The sequence below is a fragment of the Rhineura floridana genome, chromosome 9 (assembly GCF_030035675.1).
Source record: "Rhineura floridana isolate rRhiFlo1 chromosome 9, rRhiFlo1.hap2, whole genome shotgun sequence".
In the NCBI taxonomy this organism is placed as follows: domain Eukaryota; kingdom Metazoa; phylum Chordata; class Lepidosauria; order Squamata; family Rhineuridae; genus Rhineura; species Rhineura floridana.
Genome location: NC_084488.1, coordinates 40,855,629 through 40,869,460, shown reverse-complemented (window position 1 = coordinate 40,869,460; position 13,832 = coordinate 40,855,629). Strand labels below are relative to the sequence as shown.

The following is a 13,832-nucleotide window of genomic DNA, read 5'->3' as shown; positions in this document are numbered from 1 at the left end:
TCCTGTATCTTTAGGAGAAGAGAAAGTCAGCCAAGTGAAGGTGTTCTTGCAACCCTGTAATGAGAAAAGCCACAAGGTGGAATTCTCCCTTCCCCCTGCACAACTTTTAAAGATACAGAAGACCTCTTGGTTGCCAGGCCTGGCAACCCTACTTGTTACCCTCTTTGATAATCCAGTCTTAGTTAAAAAGGCCTTGATCTCCATTATCAGAAAAAATTAATCAAGGGCAGGGCCAAGAACAGATATTCTTGATTGTTCCACATCCTTTCTGTAGACCACTTAGAATGGATTTCACAGAACACAGTCTAAGAATCTCTGATTAGTATCATTTATTTTGACTTCATAATCTGAAATTCCTTTGCACAGAATAAGGTCAGTATGCAAAGAATTGTACAAATAGTATTCTACAGCCATCTTGGAGGGGGACTTCAAATGCACGTTTCTTGTACAGGGGTGGATGACTTCATACGGCAAACTACTTTTAAAAAGCAGGGGACTTTCCAAAATAGTTTGTGACATGGCATAGAGATCTGCTGTTAAAAAAATTGTTTGTTTTTAAACACAGTGGCCATGTGCAAAACCCTGGACATGCCTGAAGTGTCTCTTTGGCCTCCAGCCTATTAGTTTCCCTGTTGGACAGAGCTCACATACTCAGAATGGCATTGGTAGCCCTGTACCTCCCCTGCATTCATGGCAGCATGGCAAAAAAATAAATGCCCTTAAAAAGAAAGTAAAATTCATAATGAGTATTCAGTACGACAGTAAAAGGTACTGTTTTTAAAAAATCACTGATGCTGGGAGTACGTTACTATAAAGAACATCAACAATATGTTAGAGCACACATTGTTCTTGTTTAACACTAGACAAATGACTCATACTCATCGATTCGCGTCTTGGGCTGTGCTCTTAAAAGCACTTGTGCCAGTAATGCAAAACAGGCATTATGCAGTTTGGATGCTGTGTTTCCAAAACTGCAGCTCAGCAGGCTAATACACAACATGTCCCATCAGGAAAAGTCATTCTGGATGGAATGAGGGTCCTATAGCTGGAGACTTTGGGGATCAGTGCTTCTGTCGATAAACTCATTGTGACTGGAATCAAGAACCTCTATACGTGCAATCCTGTGCACACTTCTTTGGTAGTAAGTGCCATTAAATTCAACAAAATTCACTTTTGAGTCTACATGCAGGTACCATGAACCCCTTTTAAAAAGTTGGCCTTTCCTAATGCAAGTTAAAACAATAACCATTATTCTGAGCCCGTGGTTCTGAAACCCACTTTGCCAGACAGTCAACTCAATCTCTCTCTTTTAATCAGAATTATTTTATCAAACCAGAAAAAACAAAGGTATACAGAAACTTCAAACAAAACATACACCCTCTGGGGATGGTGAACTGAGGGTGGTGATGATGATGATGATGAAGGCTGATGGCAGATATATTGTAGAATTGTTGAAGAGGTAGATTCAACAGAGGAGAGGTAACTTCTGAAAGAGAGACAGCTTCTGGAAGAGGCAATTCTGGCAGAGAAATAACTTCTGAGAAAGAGCAATAGGTAAAAAAGGAGTGTTGTCCTCTGGGGCTACTAGGCCTGCTGCTGGCTTCGCTGATGACTGAAACAAATGAGGCAGGTTTTGGAGGGAAAAATTAACTAAGGGCACTTTCAATCTCTGCAGGTGCACCATAGCGTGTCTCCAGCCTGTCCCAATCTCGGCACAGCGCTTCCTTAGGTTTGCCTATGCATGCTGCCCAGATATGCCGCCCTTGAGCTGCAAAATCAGACCTCAGCCAGGCTGTCATGAGGTTAAGCTCTTCAGCAGCTGACAGCTCCAGACCTTGGGTGGTGGTTAGAAACGCATCTTTCCAGGGTCTGAAGTCTTCTGGTCTGTTACTAAATTTTGTAAGCCCTCTGGATAACAGATCCCATCTAGATAGCTGGGCAGCCAAACTGGAGTAGTTGAAAGCATGCCCTGGAGTATCCCATAGCCTCTGATGGCCTTCGGGGGGGGGCAATGTAAGTTTCTGGTTACTTGTGAAGCCTCCCAGGGTGCATGGGAGATGGGCCTGTTTGGTGGAACCGTCAGCAGGGGGTCCTCATCAAGGAGAGGTCGGATGTCATCCATCTTGGGGAGGCATGGCTGTGAATGGCTCCTGAACTCCAGCTCTCTCTCATGCAATGGATTGCTCCCAGTGCATGCATCTGCTGTATGGGCCCAATAGGAAACTTCAGTGTATTGAGGCCTATGGGAGTCAGGCTGGCAGGCGTATTCTGGGCTGTGGCTGGGCTCACACCTTATGGACTCAAAACAGTGAAGTTGTCTGGTCTGATATGTATCCTGATATGCACTGAGCATAGTCTGCCTGTTCCAGCTTCTCAGGGTGGAAATCTGTTTCTTCTCTGTTTTCAGGGCCTTGGCTCATGCACTGGCCTGGGCAGCTACCCTTTCTTCTTCAAGCAGAGCCAATTCCCTTTCCATCTTTGCCTTGCCCTGAGCAGCTGCTACACATAGATTAGCCTCTCTCCTGGCAAATTCTGTGCACTCTTTTGCTTCTGCAGCTTCAGCATCCGCCTCTGCTGCGGCAAGGGTTAGGGCAATTATGGCTGACTTCCCAGAACTACTGGTAAATTTGGAAGAAGCTTTGGAGCTTGATCTTGTGGAAGCTCTTGATGAAAGAAGGGCCTTAGGGTTTGGTGCTTTCCAAGGCTCAATCCCTTTGACTGTGTCACCAGGTGATGCAGGTGTTGACCCATCTTGCATTTCTAGTTCCCTTGAGGCTAGGATGAGCTGCTCCAGGTCCTCCTGAACCTCACCAACTAGTTTATGTTGCTGTTTGTTTATCTGTTTCTGATTCCTTTTCTCCCTCAGACTTGTTTCTGAATTCAGTGTGTCTAGGATGCGGTAGTGGTTTTGTGTCAGGCCAAGCCAGGCGATGCAGTGCTTTGCCAGGTTTTTGCTGACTTTCTGCATGTCTTCCAGGATGGCAGCTGTTCTGGATACTTCCAGGTCACTCTCCACCTTTACCCAGGCTCTGCTGCACCTCATGGAGAGTTGAGCCTCTTGCACTTCTAGAGACTCCCTCATCTTAGAAGTTAGTTTCATTTTTCTTTTATTTGATAGGGATGCAGCACTTTCAGCCTTATCCTGACTGCTTTCATTGCAGTTTGCCCCATTGGGAAGTGGCATTGTGGAAACCTGCGTTTTGCAGTTTGAAGAAACTTTCTAAAATGGCTGCCATTTTTGGGTAGCGGGACTGCAGTTATGCTTGGAGTCCAACAGGTGGCGCTCTGGTGCTCACTCAATGTGGGGAAACAACAGGGCTGGCTCCTTGTAGGCCTATTGTGTTTCACACCCAGAGCTTGAGTTTGGAGCTGAGTACAAGGTGGTCTGAGGACTTGCTTTTAGCAATCAGGCTTTGTGAACAGCTGGTGGGCTACTGCCTTCAGCATGGTTGGAATACCCGCGTGCTTTCTGGGTGTTGGAGAACTCTGCATATGAGTTTCCAGTCTGCTTTGGAGTAACATACAGCCAAACAGTCTCCTGATCACTCAGAATGGGCCCAGCTACTTTGTGAGACAAGCAGGCTAGAAACTTGTAAGAGAAGCTGAGTGGATTTTTTAGCAGGAGGGTTAAATGCTATTCACTTGCTTTCAAGACTTCAGTGTAAAACACTCCTTTTTTACTGTTCTGAGCCCGTGGTTCTGAAACCCACTTTGCCAGACAGTCAACTCAATCTCTCTCTTTTAATCAGAACTATTTTATCAAATCAGAAAAAACAAAGGTATACAGAAACTTCAGAGAAAACATACACCCTCTGGGGATGGTGAACTGAGGGTGGTGATGATGATGATGATGAAGGCTGATGGCAGATATATTGTAGAATTGTTGAAGAGGTAGATTCAACAGAGGAGAGGTAACTTCTGAGAGAGAGACAGCTTCTGGAAAAGGCAATTCTGGCAGAGGAATAACTTCTGAGAGAGAGAGAGAGGTAAGAAAGGAGTGTTGTCCTCTGGGGCTACTAGGCCTGCTGCTGGCTTCGCTGATGACTGAAACAACTGAGGCAGGTTTTGGAGGGAAAAATTAACTAACCAATTAAAGAATGGGGTGATATCACCTGACAGGAAGTTACTGTAAAGCTAAGGGAGCATAGAGATAGACAACTAGAGTTCCACAACTCTAACCTACTAAATACCTTCTTTAGCCCAACGGAAGGAGTCTCCCTGCAGAGGCAGCACAACCATTGTTTCAATCTACACCCAACTTGTCAATATCACAAATGAACCCAGTTTTCTAAGTCTGGCTTATGACAAGGTCTTGTTCTGGTTCCCCCTCATTGTAAAGCAGGTGTGGCCAAGCTGTGGCTCTCCACATGTTGCAGAGTACAGTTCCCATCATCCGTGACCATTGGTCATGCTGGTTGGGGCTAATGGGAGTTGGAGTCCAACAACATTTGAGGAGTGCAGGTTCCCCACTACTGCTGTAGAGAGTAGCAAATGAACTGAGATGTGACTGCATGATCTATCCTCAGAAAGAATTACTTTCCTCCTGGCAGCATCTGCACACGCTTGATAAGGGGTCTACACATTTTGGCTGCTTTTGCTAGCCAACTGCTCACTGTACTGTTTTTCCTAGTGTTTATGTTTTATTGTATACTTACTGCTGTACACCACCCTGGTATTTTATGAGATGATGGTATATAAATACTTTTATAAATAAATCAAACTGAACATCTGTAGATGCCAGGACCTTGCCCATTCCTAATTGTCAGAGCAGTACGACAATGAAACCAGTTCCTCAGGGAGGTGGTGGGCTCTCCAGCACTGGGGGTGTTCAAGAGGCAGCTGGACAGCCCCTTGTCAGATATGTTTTAATTTGGATTCCTGCACTGAGCTGGTGGGTTGGACTTAATGGCTTTATAGGCCCTTCCAATGTTATTACTCTCCCATGGTGTGCAGTCTTGATGCTGACCTCGTGCTCTGCTTTCAAAACTCAAAGCTCAGGAAAAGTCCCCTCTCCAGCTCCAAGTGCAGAGGAAAGACAAGTAGAGGCATAAGAGATTATCATCACAGTTGTGCTTATGCTTCTGTGGCCCTTTGGTCACCTCAGAAGAAAAGCACAACTGCTGGAATGATCCCCCACCCCCTTCCAAGCTTTAGGAGAGGGCTAGAGTTGTCCTTGTCATGTGCTTCTGAGGCACTGAGTGCAAATACCCTGTTCCCAGCTCCAAGATCAGAGGGAAAGCTGGAGTCTGTCACGCTCACCAGAGCGGCATAGGAGGACACTAGCCTTTGTGGAATGTGGCAAGTAGAATTGTGGACCCCTGTATCCAATATTCAAACTAGTTATTTCTCTTTCAAGTGTAGAATATGCCTTTGAATTAATCAGCACCATTATTAAAAGGGGATGGGGGGGATCACAATACTTCCTCAAGTAATGGTTTTGAATCTAGACAATAGTTTTATTTTTCTTGTCTGCCCCAAGAAATGCTTTCCTTTCCTGGTTTCAGTGCTACAAAATATGAAGTACATGTACTTAATTGAACTTTTTGCTAGTGCCACATTTATTTTAAGAATGCAAGAGGAGACCTGTTGGATCTGAACAAAGAACTATCTGGTCCAGCATTCTTTTCCCACAGTGACTAACCAGATGCCTCTGGGAAGTCTGCAGCAGGAGAAGAGTGCAATAACACTCTCCTGCTTGTGTTCCCCAGCAATTAGTATTCAGGGACATACTGACTCTGATACTGGTGGTAATATATAGTCATCATGGCTAGGAGCCGTTAATAGCCTTATCTTCCAGAATTTGTCCAATCCCCTTTTAAAGCCATCCAAGTTAGCAGCCATCCCAATATCTTGTGGCAGCAAATGTTTGTCCTGAATCTCCTACCATTCAACTTCATTGGATGACCCCAGGTTTTAGAAGTGAAAGGAGAAAATTTTCTCCCTATCCACTTTCTCTATACAACACATAATTTCATAAACCTCAGTCATGTTCCCTACTTGCCTTTTTTCAAAATAAAAAAGTCCCAAACATTCTAACCTTTTCTCATAGAGGAGGTACATCAGCCCCTTTATCATTTTGGCTACCCTTTTCTAGCTCAACAATATCCTTTTTGACATGAGGTGATCAGACCTCTACACAGTATTCCAGATGTGGTCACACCAAAGGTTTACATACAAGTATTATGATGTTGACAGTTTTATTTTCAAACCCTTTCCTAATTATTTCCAACATGGAATTTGTCTGCCCCCCCCCCAAGCTGCAGCACATTGGGTTAACATTTTTGTGGAGCTATGTACCACAACCCCAAGATCTCTTTATTGGTTAGTTACTGCCACTTCAGACTCCATTAGTGTATATGTGAGGTTAGGATTTTTTGCCCCAAGGCACATCACTTTATACTTGTTTACGCTGAACCACATTTGCAATTTTAATGTCCATTCTTCCAGTTTGGAGAGGACCTTTCAGAATTCCTCACAATTCTTTTTTGTTTTTTTAACACCCTGAATAATTTGAAGTCATTAGCAAACAAGGCTGCCTCCCTACTCACCCCTAAGACCAGATCATTTAAGAACAAGTTAAAAAGTACCAGTCCCAAGACTTTGGCTATGCTTATATTTGCATACTAACTGTGCTACTGGGGATATGTGGATGTTAATAGTAGGTCTTTTTCCCATGGGCTCTCTGGGATCCCAGAAAACTAAATTGAGATTTTTAAAAGGGGTAATAATTTCCTCAAATTAGGATTCCCAGGCTGTCGAATGTAAAGAATGCCATTTGAAAAGAATTAGTTACAATTTAGAATCCAACTTAATAAAACCATGGTTCCAAATAGCATTTAGACCAGATCTTCCTTACACCGATGGACACTGACTCAGTGAAAAGAAGTTGTACTGAAGTCACAATGAAACGAGTGGGACTTAGTGGTCCCAAAATGGTATAATTGATTTCAACTGGACTTCAGCATGAGTTTCTTTAGAATAGAACCACAATGTTCTTATTTCTTACATAGCCTAATCTTCACATTGAACAAGCAACCTTCACAGACAAAGAAGATAATGATAACACTACAGGGCACAACATTGCAACATGAAGCATGCATACCCAAGATACTTTCATGCCCCTCACACTTTAATAACCCTTTTGTATTCAGTGTCAAGATTCAGTGAAATGTGGAAAATGCAGGTTTACATTCCATCTAAGCAGAGACTGTAATTTGTGTTAAATTCTAATATTTGCCTGCTATGCGGCAACCACGGCTTTCTAGCTTCCAGTGACATACTTAAAGACAATAACGTGCAGAGCATGTGTGACTTTATACGCATTACTGTGAGTACTCAAAAAGTCCCACTCTTTACTGTGTGCTTGGTTCTGCATGTTCCTGCACATGGCTGCCTCTATACATGCCACTAATAGCTAAATTCCAGTGAGAGGTGGCTGCCATGTCACTAGAGGTTGTTAAAGTGACAAAACATTGTGCTGTAGTAGCTACTCTATAGTAATTAATCCAGAGTAAGAGAGAGTGATCTTGTGCATGTGCCATCACCACCCTCTGTAACTATAGCTTGTTCTTTTGATGTACATTCTCCAAATGCATATACCAGTACTACAGGAGCCAATAAAGAATTGACATCATGGGCTGCTATGGTGATCTACAACAGTGGTTCTTAACCTTTTTGGGGGTCATGGCCCCTTTGAGGATCTGATGAAAGCTGAGGACTCCCTCCCCCCAATTTGCACATAAACACCACGTTGCTCATACAATTTTATTGCATTGGAAATGATTTTTTTTATTCCCTGTTCACGAATACACAACCCGCAAACCCACAGGTTAAGAACCCCGGTCTCGATAAACGACCAGCACATTTCGAAAGTCAGGTTCCAACCTATTCAGTGGAACTCCAAGCAAAAAAGCGTAAAAATGGTGTGCAAGGAATATCTGGTAACTCCTCCACCCTAAGTTGTACCAGACAACATGCCAGCCCTAGCTTCCTGGAACAAAATGTATCTAGCATCGCCTCTCTCCTCCCCCGCCGCAAGCGGTAAAAGTATCCAGTGGCGCGTTCTATTGCCGTAAAGCCGCTTGCCTATTGGCCAAGCAGAGAGGAGACGTCACGGCTTGACCCGGCCGCTGAGGCGGAGGAGAAAAGGAAGTGACCGAGCAAGGCTTGTGTAACTCACAGCCTATTTCGTGGGATATAAATGCTTGTGTATGGGGTTTTTGGGGGGAGGGGTGTTGTTGATACAGTGACACCTCCAGATCCCCCCGAACACCAGTTGCTATTAGTGGGAAGTGGCACATTTTCTCCCCTTCTCTCAAGACCGCCTTATTGCTGGGTTCTTCCTCCTACAGGTTCTCGGGGAGGGGCAGAGGAGGTTTTGATGGCAGCCGCAAGGCCTCTGCAGGGAAAGGCAAAAACAGCGACGGAAAACGACGCCCTTCAGTACCAACCACACGCATTTACCTCCCCCTTGATTCCCCCTCTCCTCCTCCGCGATCTCATTTCCACACAAACGGAAAGAAAAGCCATGGGAAACGACAACAGCAGGGCCCGGGGAGCTGCCCGGGGCTCCACTCAGCAGAGCACGCCTTATCCCGCCATAGCTCGGTTCAAAGTCCGGGGCGGGGGGGGGGAGAGAGAAAAGCTAATCAATTCTTTCTCCGGTTTCATACACATTACCATTCTGAGATAAGGAACTGCAAAATTAGGGGCTCACATATTCCCACTCGGTCACCTAGCTTCCACACCCGCGAAGAGCCTGGTCAGCCGCAGGAAATAATATCCGTATTGCCAACAGATCCCGGGATCGAAAACAACAAGTGTCCAGCTCAGCAACTCCATTAGCTTCTCTCGTAACCTTCGCGGGAGTTAAATCCTTTCGATCCCTCAGTGAGATGTTTCTTGGCTTTCTTATATTCTGTGGGTTATTTTGTACTCCCAAATCCAGATTATTTGCTCCCTTCTCCCCCTCACAATCGCTTCTCGCCTTTGTTTCTGCTGATGCTATGTTTCACCATCCGGCACCCCCCTAAATAAATCGCGTTTCAGAGCCCACAGCCAGCGAAAGAAACGCGTCTTCCAGCCGATCCCTTCCCTGTCCCTGCAAATCCAAAAGTGAAATTAAAAGCCCTGGATTCTCTTACCAGTAGCAGCACTTAAAATCATATGACCCGCAACGGCGCCAGCCTTTTATTTTTGTTTTAATCAATATTAATATTTCTGGAACAAAGCGTGTCAAACGTGTGTGTAGATGGGAAAAAAGCGCGTATTTTTAAAGGATTAATTTTTTTTACCTTACCAATAAGTTTGTTTCGCGATATTTATGTAATTCCTCAAGGTTATCACGGTTGCCAAGAGACGCAAAATGGAAAGGAAAACAGGCGGCTGGATAAATCGCAGGAGCAAAACTAAAAGTTATGCCTTCCTCTGCTTTTGGCGGAGATTAGTCCAGATCGAAAGCAAAACAAGGCGAGGAAACCGCGAGGAGCTGAATCTTGGAAATCCCCCCTCCCTCCTTTCCTTCTCCTCCTCCTCCTCCTCCTCCACCTCTTCCAGGCCTGTTTGTGCAGTGAGCGAGAGGGGGGGAGCTGGGAGCTGGAACGAAAGAAAGAGGTGCGGAAGTTTGCCGCAGCCGTTCATTGGCAGGCTTCGCCGCTTTCATCAGTTCTCAGAAAAGTCGATTTCATTTTCACTTCCCTTCAGCAACAGCGACCTCAGCCCACTGCGAGCGGGTGGGAAGGGGGGGGGAAAGAGGCGGAAATAGAGGTTTCAGTTCCTCGGCAAGGAAAACCACAGCTTATAAACGGCAACGGCTTTCGCCTCCTTCCTTCTTTCCTTTTTTTGTCCACCACGATGGATGCTGTCTCCTGGGGACGGAATGGCGTCTGAGCATCTTCCAGATTCTTGTGCGAGAAGAGACTGGGGAGGTGCTAGATCCTTGAGGGTTGCAGGCCTATGCAGTTTCGGAGGGAAGAACCCCACTCAAGAAACCACTAGAAATTGTCATGCTCGGCGGCATGAATCATGTGATTTGGCTTTCTTTCTAGCACAGACACCAGTAGCTTTTGCAGAGTCTGGAGAGTCAGGTTGTTTCATTTCAACAAGAGCAAGTTTATAAGAACATAAGAAGAGCCTGCTGGATCAGGCCAGTGGCCCATCTAGTCCAGCATCCTGTTCTCACAGTGGCCAACCAGGTGCCTGGGGGAAGTTTCCAGTTGTCATTGGGGGAAAATACTGAAAGCCGGATTTGAGAAGTCAGTGCATACAGCACAATGCTGCATGTATCATTTTATTTTCTTTCTTTTACATTGTTATTTAAAATGATTTGAGGGACTGGGAGATTAAACACACACACAGGCCACACTCTTGTTTGAAAATATATTTTCCATGTGGTTTGGAGTAGGTGTGCTGTTCTTTAATATTCCTTTCTAGTGTGTAGAATTTGTTGCACACTTCTTTGGATCCAGGCCCATGCCTTGTGTAAAAACTGTTTTCCCAAATCTTTCTGCAAAAATAAACTTTTTTTTTAAATGGGGTGCAATCCTACATTGCCTGCATGCGCACTGTAACTTTTCCGTCTTCCACCAGGCCACTTCCCGCATGCCAGGTCATAATTTACTATCAGACACAGAGGATCTTGGCCAAGCCATACATTATAAAGCAAGCCCTTCCATGCTTCCGCCACATGCATCCACAAGCTTGCTCTCCTCACAGGATCCTAGTGTTTAGGCTACTCTCAGGAAAAGTGTGGAAGCTTGGGAGAGAACAAAGTTGTGAGGGAGGTGCAGAAGGGTTTGCAGTGGAATACATGGGGCTGGTAGCAGCAATGCATAGGTGATAGGGTGGATTTGGGGAGTGGAATGCTCTGCTGCAGCCTTTCCCAACTTGGTGGCCTCTAGATGTTTCGGACTACAGTTCCTATCATCCCTGACCATTGGCCATGCTGACGGGCTGAAGGGAGCTGGAGTTCTACCTACCTGGAAGACACCAGGCTGGGAAAGTCTATTCTACTGAATCCTTTGGGGTGACTCCTCACACTACACATGTAGGATTGCATCCTTTGACATTTTTGCCAACAATATCCCCTATTCATTTGATAAATAGTTGAACATTACCCTTGCTTAAGCAACCTATTTTTGTCAATTTCCCTTATATATTCTTATTGAATTTAATATAAATCTCTCTTGTGATATTACAAGAAAAACTCTTGAGAAGCTATTCTATAAGTACTAAGACAAGCCTAACTGGATCAGATCAATGATCCATCTAGCCTAATCATCTATTTCCAGCAAATACCTCTGAGAAGCTCACTGCCTAGGCATGAAGGCAATAATACTTCCTTGTTATTTTACCCAAGCAGCTGGTATTTGGATAGATGTATATTTCCTCTGAATTTAGTCATTGTCGCTAATCACAGGTAACAGAGCTCAGTGACAGAGCACATGCTTTGCATGCAGAAGGTCCCTGGTTCAATCTCCAATTAAAAATGTTTAAATCAGATATCATGTACTATGGAAGACCTCTACCTGAGGCACTGGAGAGCTGCCATCATAGACAATGCTTTCTTGAAAATGACATGGACTGCCTTCAAGTCGATTCCGACTTATGGTGACCCTATGAATAGGGTTTTCATGCTTTCTTAGATGGATAAATACTTTGACCTGATACAAGGAAGCTTCCTTCTTATCATTCCTAACCTCCCTCTACACTGAGATTGGTTTAAGAGATAACCATCTGGGTGCATCCACCACCAGGTATAGTGGCTGGCAACTGGGGAGAAGGCTTTCTTGGTTGGGTGCCCTGCCTGTGGTATACAGTACTTAGAGAGGATTGCGTAGCATCGACTCTGTTGTTATTTTGATGCCAGGCAAAGACTTTTCTATTTCCCCAGGCCTTTTAACATCCATTGAATTGTTAATGTTGTTTTATTTATTGTGGGTTTTATTGTTTTTATTATTTCATTCATTATTATATTCCTTTTCACTGTGAAAAAAGTGAAATAAATACTCAAAGGTGATACATAAGTTTCTCTAATTCTTTTAAGCCATGTAAGTCAGTGGCCACCTTAATTAGTTTAGTGGTCTTCCTTGCCTACAAAAGTGAAATCTATCTTTCAAAAGACTGGTTTCAGCCTTAGATTCAAGAGCAGGTACCTCTCCCAAATCAGCAGAATGTCATGGTTCATAGTTTTTTGTTTGTTTCAAGTCCGTTTGTTTTCTGAGATGATTCAACAACGTGATGTATAATTTCTGGCCAAGATGAACTGTTTCTGGAATTCAGACATTGATGACTCATTCAACTCGTTGTGTCTTCTTGTTTCAGGAAGTCATCTTTGTTACTTGTAACCTCCCTCTTTAATCTTTGCTCAAGAGATATACCAAAAGCAAAAGTTTGTTTCATATCCTAAATTTAAAACAAAGTGTAAAGAATTAGCACTGAAGCATTCAAAAGAGGAAGGATTTCCTCTGGAGAAATGCCAAAATTAATTCCCATTCATTTGTTCCCAGAATTTCCTTGCTTTGTGCCACCTATATTATACTTTCAGTTTATAAAATCAGCTACATTAAGTAGAGGCATTTGATAAGGAAACAAACTGGGAAGGATTGTAGCTCAATGGAAGAGCATCTGCTTGGCATGCGGGAGGTCCCAGGTTCAATGCCTGGCATCCCCAGGGAGAGACCCAGTCTGAAATGCTGGAGAGCTGCTGACAGTCAATTGTGAGCTAGATGGGCCAATGGTCTGACTCAGTATAATGTGGCTTCCTGTGTTCCTAAATGAAGGGAAATTATTTTTAGTGAGAGCAGATAATGAATATTTTATATGTTGATCAGCAAAGTAGGTATTCAGCCAGTCAGTATTGACACATGTCAGGAAAATTTAAATTTTGGTTATGACATTCCATCTGTTTCAATTCTATAAATGTTTACTAGGCAGTAGCTATATTTTCTAATGGGCTAAATGATCAGAAAGACGCAATGTGATAGCAGAGAATCCCATTCCTAGTTTTTCTACTGACTTCTGTATTTATTTCCATTTATTTACTTCATATTCAAAGTGGTTTACATTAATAAGAGGACCTGATCAGCAATAGCTGTCTGGTAATGGAACATCCTCCCTATTGAGCTTTGGCTAACATCAACTTTGATTAGTTTACAGCACCAGCTTCTGAGCTATCCCCTTCTGCCAGACCTTCTGAACAGGCCCTGGAGATGCTTGCCTGCATACTGAATGATATACTGAATAGATTGAGATGGTTGTATTCTAAACTATATGTTACTGTTGTTTTCTTTATTGTGTTTTACGTTGTGACCTGCCCTGACCACATGTTACTGTTTGAGCCCAATGAACAGCACTTGCTATCCAGCAATATCTGACTATCTCGCACTTGTCAGGACCCTAGCGGATGCATTTTGTACCAGATGGAGCTTCAAGTGATCTTTAAAGGCAGCTCCACATAACACAAGTAACAGTTGTCAAACCTAGATGTGACAGGGCATGGATTGCTGTTAGACCCCTCTCAAGCTGGCAAAATGCACTCATGGCTACTGGTGATTCCTGAGCCTCCCCAGTCAGAACAGAGACCAGAAGAACTCTCAAGCTGTGGACTAGGTTCTTTAGGTTGAGTGCAGCCCTATCTAGGTCCAGCTCTAAACCATCTTCTGGATCAGGTGCTCCCCTAATCCACAATACCGCTTGTCTCACCTAGATTTGATTTCAGTTTCTTTGTCGTCGTCCTTTAAAAAGAAAGGATGAATGGGTGCTAAAATGGCAAATGCAATTCAATGTAAACAAGTGTGAAGTTATGTGTATTAGAGCAAAACATCTTAATTTTA

At 43.9% G+C, this 13,832-nt stretch overlaps 1 protein-coding gene across 5 annotated transcripts in view; it reads right to left on the bottom strand.

Annotated features, from left to right (window-relative positions):
- IRF2 (interferon regulatory factor 2) overlaps nucleotides 1–9,903 on the bottom strand; it is a 65,840-nt gene extending 55,937 nt beyond the window's left edge. Inside the window, exons 1-2 of one of the 5 annotated variants that reach the window (XM_061583461.1) lie at nucleotides 9,299–9,902; nucleotides 8,680–9,100 (exon numbers count right to left, since the gene is read on the bottom strand). In XM_061583461.1, the coding sequence (XP_061439445.1) occupies nucleotides 8,680–8,682 (3 nt within the window). In that variant the 5' untranslated portion in view covers nucleotides 8,683–9,100; nucleotides 9,299–9,902. Of the gene's footprint in view, nucleotides 1–8,679; nucleotides 9,101–9,293 lie in introns of all 5 variants that reach the window. The other 4 variants (XM_061583465.1, XM_061583463.1, XM_061583466.1 and 1 more) reach the window with 4 other exon arrangements.
- Between the last annotated feature and the right edge of the window lie 3,929 nt (nucleotides 9,904–13,832).